This window comes from Prenolepis imparis, unplaced genomic scaffold (genome assembly GCF_030444845.1).
Source record: "Prenolepis imparis isolate NDT839.2.m4 unplaced genomic scaffold, iyPreImpa1.0 SCAF_6, whole genome shotgun sequence".
Taxonomy (NCBI): domain Eukaryota; kingdom Metazoa; phylum Arthropoda; class Insecta; order Hymenoptera; family Formicidae; genus Prenolepis; species Prenolepis imparis.
In genome coordinates, this window is record NW_028141164.1 from 15,089,536 (window position 1) to 15,098,903 (window position 9,368).

The 9,368-nt window shown below is 29.6% G+C and overlaps 1 protein-coding gene across 3 annotated transcripts; it reads left to right on the plus strand.

Moving 5' to 3' along the window:
• Positions 1-325: 325 nt before the first annotated feature.
• Positions 326-7,725, plus strand: LOC145937104 (uncharacterized). Of its 3 annotated transcripts, XM_083039959.1 has the most exons (6): positions 326-678; positions 4,826-5,066; positions 5,251-5,727; positions 6,380-6,708; positions 6,795-6,951; positions 7,498-7,725. In XM_083039959.1, exons 2-6 carry the CDS (start codon positions 4,838-4,840, stop codon positions 7,620-7,622), a joined length of 1,317 nt encoding a protein of 438 aa, XP_082896085.1. In that variant the 5' UTR covers positions 326-678; positions 4,826-4,837; the 3' UTR covers positions 7,623-7,725. The 3 variants fall into 3 exon arrangements, with proteins under 3 accessions (XP_082896085.1, XP_082896084.1, XP_082896086.1); XM_083039958.1 differs by lacking the exon at positions 326-678 and having other exon boundaries at positions 4,654-5,066; XM_083039960.1 differs by lacking the exon at positions 326-678 and having other exon boundaries at positions 4,657-5,066; positions 5,251-5,691.
• Positions 7,726-9,368: the final 1,643 nt, after the last annotated feature.

Below are 9,368 nucleotides of genomic sequence, written 5' to 3' on the forward strand. Positions count from 1 at the left end.
GTTGATATTTATCTTTTATTTGAACAAAAGCATTTCAATTTAATGAACTCTTTGGCTGCTATCACGACTGATAGATTCAAGATTCAAGACGCGCAACACACAAGTAAGTATATAAGGAAAATAATAACGCATATATACAACGAGACCAATGTATTCGGCAGGAATGGTGTCCGGCGTTATATGTGTGTATATACGTGTATATATACACAACCAAAAGACAGCGCATACGTATATTCGCGCTACGTATGTATGCGTGTGACTTTCGGTTGTCATACACGTATATACACATCTGACGCCGTACACCATTCCTGCCGGTCAGCGTACACGTAACAGTTTGTCGCTAGGCGCCACATACGCGGCGTATAGCGCGGTTCGCTGTGTGCGTTATTCTCTTCCATATCATCGACGGCATTAGCGCGGCGGCTTCGTTGTACAGTTAGAGCTCAGAATCTCTGGATCGAAGTGTTCCTACAGCCTAAAATCTTGTCGGATTTTATATTTTACCTTATACAAGTTTACCTGTGTCGTATTTTGCCATACTGATATTTTTTATTAATATTCGTGAATTGAAGAAATTTTAAGCTCTCAAGACAAAGAACGAGTTTGCAGTCATTCCATTTGTTGGAAATTCGTACGATTCGTACGATCAGAGATTGAGTTTCAACAGCAGTTCCAAAGGTAAAAACTTTTATTTTTATATTTACAGTTCGTTGCTTTGCTCGAGTTCGGACGTGTCCAAACGCGTCACATCCATTGTTTTAAGCCCATTCCTCATTGAGAGAATTTCTTAGCATCTTATATCATTATCTTCTATTATCTGCTATTCTTTAACATCTTAGTCTAACGTCATTTATTTAATGTGCATTATTATTAATATCGTGTTCTTTCTTTGCGAACGGCGTTCGGTTAGCAGCTATACACGCGCGAAGCGCTTGAGCGCACGCGATCGCGCAAGGGTATCGAATTACCGGGTGGACTTGTCGGATCGCGAAAATCTCGGATCGATGATGATTGCGCGCGAGGCGTTATCGAGCGATTGAATAAAGAATAACAATTAAACAGTAATTACTTCAGATCAAACGTAACCGGATTTTATGTCACCTGCGCTCGCCCGCGAGAGGAATTACAATACGATAACGTGAACGCGACCGACACCACAGTGGCCGGGCGCGTCAACAAGTTTTTGCGCGGAGAAATTCGTCAAAAAAGAGCACGATATTACGATTAATGCAAAAATTATTCACAATGGACGCATAGAATGGATTAACCCGAGCCAATAATGTAGAAGAAGAAGTATTTTTATATATTTTACTTTGTTTCTTTATTTTCCATTTCCTATACAGTAAAAGTATTTATATATTACAGTATTTCATATTAACGTACGGTTTTAAGGTTTGTTATATAAGAATTTTTTTTATTTCTTTTTCAAATTATTTGAAGATTTCTTAATTGGAAAGACTATTTATTATGTACGCACCAAATGTGATTAAATTTCAAACATTACTTTACGAGTTCTCGCGCAAATTAGTGCAATGGCTTTTCTTTATTTTAAAATTATCATTGCTTACAAATAATACGTAAATTAATTTTATATTATTTTATATTAGCTTTTTCTAGAGTCTTTTACATAAATTATATAAAATGATGTCTCCTTTTTATGTAAAACGTGCACAATAAACAATTTTAAATTATTAAAAGTAGCATATTTATATAAAATATGATATTTCAATTTTTTAAAATAAGCAGTATTTCTAAAAATAAAGTGCAAATATATTTAGCAAAACGTAGTGCTTTTTATTGTGCCTAATTTTCAATATGTTATTTAATCAATTTAATATTAACAATCCAGTCAAAGGAAATTTCAGATTTAAATAAATAGAATAAATGTATCTCGGATAAATCATATTTTTAAATATACAAATATAAGAAATTATATTTATATTTTCATATTTCTGTTTTCTCCAAATACATTATATATTTAACAAATTTATTTATATATTATATATATGTATATATATTTATTATTTTATATTTTCAAATTTAATATATATAGATATTTCTGACATTATATGTCTGTTACAGAGGCAAGAATTGTCTACGTTACATGAGACATTTGTATTTTATATAAAGAAAATAGTAGAACTTTTATTTTTAATATTTTATAATTATTGTTGTTCAATAGTTTGAACCGTTACATAAATAATTAAAAAATGTGTGAGAATAAGCTTTTCACTAATCGACAGTTGCGTCGAAAAATAAATAATGCAGTACAAAACATATTTTTGTCCTCGTATACAAATGACTCTAATTTTACTTCTACAAATACGCAAAATTTAAGTTCATCTATATGCTATGCAGTTGAAAATAATAAAAGTATCGATACAATAAATGCAGTAGATACAGTAGATACAGTAAATACCAATGAATCCGCTCCCATATTAAACCTCACAGGATTAAACTCGAATAATATGGATGATATATATATATTATACACTGACGACAGTGATAGTTCTACTGTTGAGAATAATGAAAATCATAATGATAATGGTCTTATAACACATACATTTCAAATAAATCCAGCCAATTTTACGAATAACTTGTGTAAGATAGCAATCGGTAATAATTTAACACACGCAGCGTTAAATATGATTTTGGAGTTAATTAATCCAGCCTATCCATTTTTACCGCGTACTGCTAAAAATCTATTGCGTACGTCTCGTAAAAAATTGGAAACCATTAATTTTGATAATGGCGACATGTATTATTATGGGATTCAAAAATGTTTGACGCGTAAATTACAGAATGGCGGAATGAATGGCGAAATTTTAACTATTAAATTAATTATTAATATTGATGGTTTACCTGTATTCAAGAGCAGTAGAACTGACTTGTGGCCTATTTTAGGTCGTAGTGATAATATTATAGATTCACGTCCATTCATGATTGCATGTTTCTGTGGTGAAGGAAAACCAATAAATCTTGAAAAATACCTAAAGCTTTTCATTGAAGAAATGATTTCCTTACGAGAAAACGGCTTTCAATACAATGGGAAAACATATTATGTTGAAATTGAATGTTTTACGGCCGATGCACCCGCAAGAGCCATGCTAAAGATGATCAAAGGGCATACAAGTATGTACGGATGCGAAAGGTGCACTATTAAAAGAGTAACAAAGCAAATTTTTTATCCAACTAAAATAAGTAATTCGGTAATTTTAAGAACGAAACACGACTATATTGGTGAGAAAACGAATGATGATCATGTAAAAGGAAAATCGCCATTACTTATTTTAAATATAGATCTCGTGAAGCAGTTTGTATTGAATCCCATGCATATAATATACCTAGGTATTACGAAGCGTTTGCTTGTAAAGTATTGGGTAGAAGGAAGCCGTCACTGTAAACTCTCCCGACAAAATCTTGCAGCAATTGATTATAACATACAGATAATACGTAAATTTGTCACGTCTGATTTTTGTCGACCTTTAGTAAACTTGAAAAAATTTAAAGCAACCGAATTTAGATTTATTGTATTATATAGCGGTGTAATCATTTTCTATAATATTCTTGACAATGTAAAATATCGACACTTTTTGTTATTTCATGTAGCAATTACTATTTTATCTAGTGCACCTTTAATTGAGACTTACATACACGTTGCTGAAGAAGCTATTAGAAAGTTTGTTCTCAAATCTGCTAAAATATATGGTGAGGATTTCGTCGTGTATAATGTACATTCATTACTGCATCTTTGTGCAGACGTACAAACATATGGTCCAATAGAAAGATATAGTTGCTTTCCTTTCGAAAATTATCTTCAATCTCTAAAAAGACGAATTCGTTCAAAAAAATTACCTTTGCAACAAGTATGCAACCGATTTATAGAAGAAGAAAACATCGAGATTGAAATTAAACCGTCTGACACTCCAACTTACCTTCCTAAGCGACTATTTTTTCCCAATCCAAATATTTTAGATCATTTTAAATGCGAAAAACTAATTTATAAAGACATGAAAATATCAGTCAAACTTCCCGATAATACTGTAGCAATTGGCAATCAAATATACATTATCAAAGAGATTATTTTCATTGATGGTAAATATAAATGTATAGGAACCACATTTAAATATGTCGACAATTTATATCGATATCCCATACCTTCATCTAAACTAGGTATTTATTATGTAAAAAGTATTAATATTAATACTTCTACTGCATTTTTTGTTAATGATATATCCTATAAATGTTTCCGATTACCTTTTAAAGAAGGTTTCGGAGTTTTTCCTATTATTCACCAAGTAGTGTAGTAATTTTTTGGAACTACTATTATATTTGTAATAATTTGATATAAATACTATTTAAATTATAATTGATATAATTACTATTTAATTTATATTATTAATAAAACTCAATGAAAATATCAAACAAAATAGAAGTAAGCATTTTTGAATGAGTTAACTACAGTTTTAAGTATGAAGTATAATTAGAGTCTTTGTATCTATGAAAAACAGAAAATTCTGTAAAATTAATAAAATTTTATTGCGTTTAAATTATTGTGCAGAATCTATAATAAGAATTTATTTTGATATTAAAATCGCGTTAATTAAAACGTATTTAAAATAAAAAAGTAAGTAAAAAAAAGTTTTTTAAGTATTCATTATATTTAAAACGTAAATAAAAAAAAGTTTTCTAAATATTCATATTTAAACATATATGATCATAAATTTGTTTAATATCGTGCTTTCTTATGAACAACAATAATTTGTATAAAATTGTCAAAAAAGTAGTAAAATTTAATTATATATAAGATATCAAAAATCCGTAGGAACATTAAATCATGTCTCAAAATGTAAAGAATAAAAAAACATATTCCCTTGTGGAATTTTTAAATGGCAAAAGAAAAGAGTGTGCCATCGTCCCATTGATTTGGCTGATAGATGACCGAAGGAAATGCTATTGGCCAAAGACTAGATCACAAGAAGTTTTTGACAAACTAGTGTTGGACAATGAACCATATGACGCTACATGGATGCAATATAAAATCCACCGAGTATTAAAAGTTTCGCGTAAGCATTGGTGTAAACGAGAAAAAAATATAGACAATAAATTTATTTTAATTTATATATTGTATTAACACAACTCTAATCGTATTAGGCTCTCATAAAGATTAAATACTATTTTATTCATTCTTCACTAATTACTACTGTTTCAATTTACGTATTTTATAATGTTCAAATATAATTTATTCAGATGACTATGATGGCATTATGAAATATATGGACATTATTTTGGAACACGGTTCAACAGAAGATGGCACGCTCAATTCCATAGACATTTCACAGAAAAAATATATTGAACCATCTGATAATGCAGAAGAGGAAGAGGTGAACACATCTAATTCATCCACGTCAGATTCCTCCACAAGAATGATTACCACTACTGATACTAAACGCAGGAGTCAAAAGGAGCAAAAAAGTATTGTTCATCGTGAAGAGTCTGTAATTTTCAATTCAAACGGTTCAGAGAATGAGAACAATAAGCGAAGAGACTCAAATTTTGATGATTCTGGAGAAGACGATTCGAGTTCCAGCGAAAAGAATGTTAAAAAAAACGTGAAAAATAAAAATGCGTCCACATCCAATACTTTACGTACAGACAAAAATAAATATCAAAATCAACCTTTATATGATGGCAAATATAATAGTGGAATTATTTCACGTTCTGAAAGTTAGTATATATGTACATGTAAATGAATATTTGTAGACATTGAAAAATATTATATTATTTTGTCCTTTAAAACTTATAACTTACTTATAACTTATACTTATAACTTTATACATATATTAAATATTAAAATTTTTAATTATTATATTAATTAATTTTAACAAATATACTTGGATATTCTATCTTTTAAATTTAAAATGTAGAGTATTTATCTATTTTTATAAAGAAACATTTTTTATGTTTTACGAATCTTGAATTATCAATTGCTATATCTGTTATATTTCCTTGTAATATAAATAAGTATGTTTCATAATGATTTAATATACAATTGAATTCAAACTATATGTATGAAGATAACTCTTTAATGTGTAATAAAACTTTTCGTATCGATACTTTTTGTAAGAAACTTTTGTATTAGAATATTATCATTATTTTAATAAATGTATAAATTTATATATATTTTTAAATATTAGAAATACTAGGAATTATAATTAGTTATTTATTTTTTAATTTTTGTGGAAACAAAAAATATATCAGTTTAATCATGTAGATTGAATTAGGTATATGTAAATTAGATATTTCATATTACAGATAGAATATTTTATTTTCTATATAATATTACAATCCCAATGTGATATCTGATATTATTTTATAGGTTCGTTATCAAAGAAAAGCAGTGACGTTGAATTTCAAGGTCATGCATCATCAAGACAAGAAGTAGATACAGAGACAACTCAAAAACAATTCCAAAAATATGTAGTGGAACGACTGGAAAAGTTAACAATTTTAACTGAGCAGAACAATGTCTGTATAAGTCGGCTTTTACAATCTATGTCGACATTGATAAATCCAACATCGAAACCAGACGGATTACCGGAGTTACCACTGAAAAGCGATGATGATTTTAATAAATTGGAAGAATTACTATGTGAAAAAGTAGATGCTCAAGGCCACAAAACACCATCTGCTGCTTACACCTATTTGGTACGATTTAAAATTATAATCATGTCTACTTTTATAATTTACAAATAATTAAACTTGACTAATGTGGCAATTATAATTTTTTATAGAAAGGACGTCTTTCTACGATTGGCGGTACTGACCAAAGATCCAGCGTAATGAATATGCTAAAATTTTTAATCACAAACGAGTTAGCGATGACGTACAACTGGAAAGGGCAAAATAAAAAAAGTTTCGAAACCACAAAATTACGTCAAGTTATTACGGGTATATTATAATACACGCTTTTCAATGGATTGGACATTAAAACAAGTTCATATAATAACCCTGTGTTATTATATACAAACTATTTATCTCTTATAAAAAAAATTACTACATTTTTTTCTTCTATGACAATAACTTTTTACAAAACTGAAGTACTAGTTTCTTGACATTAAATTTTGCCAATAAATTACATACGCAATAATATACAAAGCAATAAAAGGGGCTTCATACTATTACATTTTTTTTATGTTATAACAAAATATTTAAATTTCGTATAGTTATTACAAATGTTACGAATTTGTGTTACTACATAAAAATTCCAAAACTAAGTTTATAAAATGAAAGATGATGGAATTTTTTGAAAAGCATATCCTTTTTCAGTGTAAAAAATCCTACAAGAATAAATATCCATTATTTGTTGAGAGATAAATAGTTAATCAAAATTTTTGTTCACTACAATCTTTGTTTTTTATTTTTTTAAATACATATTTTTAGTATGTAAAAATTTTTTTAGTATATAACAAATATATAAAATTTTTATTCTTACAGATGCTGCTAAAGTGCAATTTAAAGGAAACAATTCTTCCGATCATTGCATTAAAGATGCCATACAATCATGGCTAAAGTTGGCCAAAAGTCGCCACATGTACAATGCAAGTGCAAGGAAAAACTAAAGTTTTTAATATTCTTTTATTATATATACTTATTATATATTTTATAATGTTCTTTTATTATTATAATTATTAATAATACATATATTTACTAACAAGAACTAATTAAATCTATTCTCTCTATTTTGTTAATATAAAACAAATGTATTAACATATTAATATAACTTTAAAAAAAAATAAAAGGTTAAAAATTTTTTATTGAAATTTGTTATTATTTTATTTTATATTCAAGAGTCACATATTATCTTCTTTGCACTAAATTTCATTACTTATTATTATTGTGTTGTAGCTATATGTATAATTATATACGATTATATATATTGTTAGTATAATGAGATTTAGTAGTAACGATTATGTAATTATCATATGATTACATAATCGTGCACTGAGAAAAAAAATCATTTAACTAGATGCGTTTAGTTGGTCATCATTTTATTAGTTGAAATATTTAATTATTTAAGCCAAAAACATCGTATTGACTTAAATACTTAAATATTTCAACTAAAGAATTTATAACCGACTAAACACATTTAGTCAAATTAACGACTTTTTTCTCAGTATATATATAAAATATAATCATATATTATATAGAATTATGTTAACGTATTATATACGTATATTTTTGTTTTTGAATAAACATATTTATATAAACATATAATACGATAATATAATCATATATAATACGTTTCTTCAAAAACAAATATATTCGTATATAATACGTTTATTCAATAACAAAAATCATTTAAAAGAATAACAAAGACAACGTATTTTAAACGGTTATTGCAATACGTTTATATATATATATATATATATATGCTCATTATTCATAAAAATTATGTATTCGTAAAATGTAGTTCATCCGTTTAGAAAATATGATTTTTATTGGTTCGAGAATAACATTTAAAAAACGAATAAATGTAGTTTATGACAACGTATATCAGCCGGACATCACAACTAAAATTATACGGAACTGATATACGTTGAATCTATTATATTTAGACTTCTCGTAAATCCCAGATTTCAACGTATAATATACTATCATGTTCTTATTAGGGTATGCCGCAATCTCGCGAAACATCCCCGGCCAATGAAATCTCTCTGCGATCCGGGTGATGGTTTTCGCGATCCCTAGGTGCCCTGCTGTCGGGGCGTCGTGATTGTGTCTCAGGATCTCGGCCCGTTGATTGCAAGGTACGCATTCCTTCCACTGTGTTTCGACCGGCGTGTCCTTGAAACTCAAGCTATGCAGTACGTGACGCCATAGTTTGTTGTCCTGGATTCGGTAATCGGGGTATGCGTCGGGCTCCCGTGATACGGCGTTGTATAATCGATGGTACCAGCGGCATCGGGGCGGGGCAGCGGCGCACGTTATGGGTTGTCGCGACAGGGCATCGGCGACGCGATTTAGCGCGCCCCGTCGATATTTTATTTCGAAGTCGTACTGCTGTAGTTCGAACAGCCATCGAGCCAGTCTCCCGGACGGCGTATCTAGACGTTGCAGCCATCTAAGCGATTGATGATCGGTGAAGGTGTAACCCTCCAAATAACCCTTCATACGTCGAATTCCCCATACGACCGCGAGGCACTCTAACGCGGTCTCACTCGGTCGCGCTGTAATTTCTTTCGGCGGTATTTAAGGTACGGCTTGCGTAGGCGATCACGCGCTCGCCTTCGTCGGAGAATTGAGTTAATACTGCCCCGAGGCCGCTGGTGCTAGCGTCTGTTTGCAGAAAGAAACGTCTCGTGAAG

Bases quoted from the DNA above. Each gene is read 5' to 3' on its own strand.
- LOC145937104 (XM_083039959.1), top strand. From the start codon at position 4,838: ATGTCTCAAAATGTAAAGAATAAAAAAACATATTCCCTTGTGGAATTT. The intron at 6,709-6,794 runs GTACGATTTAAA...AATTTTTTATAG, and splicing joins CTGCTGCTTACACCTATTTG to AAAGGACGTCTTTCTACGAT. The intron at 6,952-7,497 runs GTATATTATAAT...TTATTCTTACAG, and splicing joins ATTACGTCAAGTTATTACGG to ATGCTGCTAAAGTGCAATTT.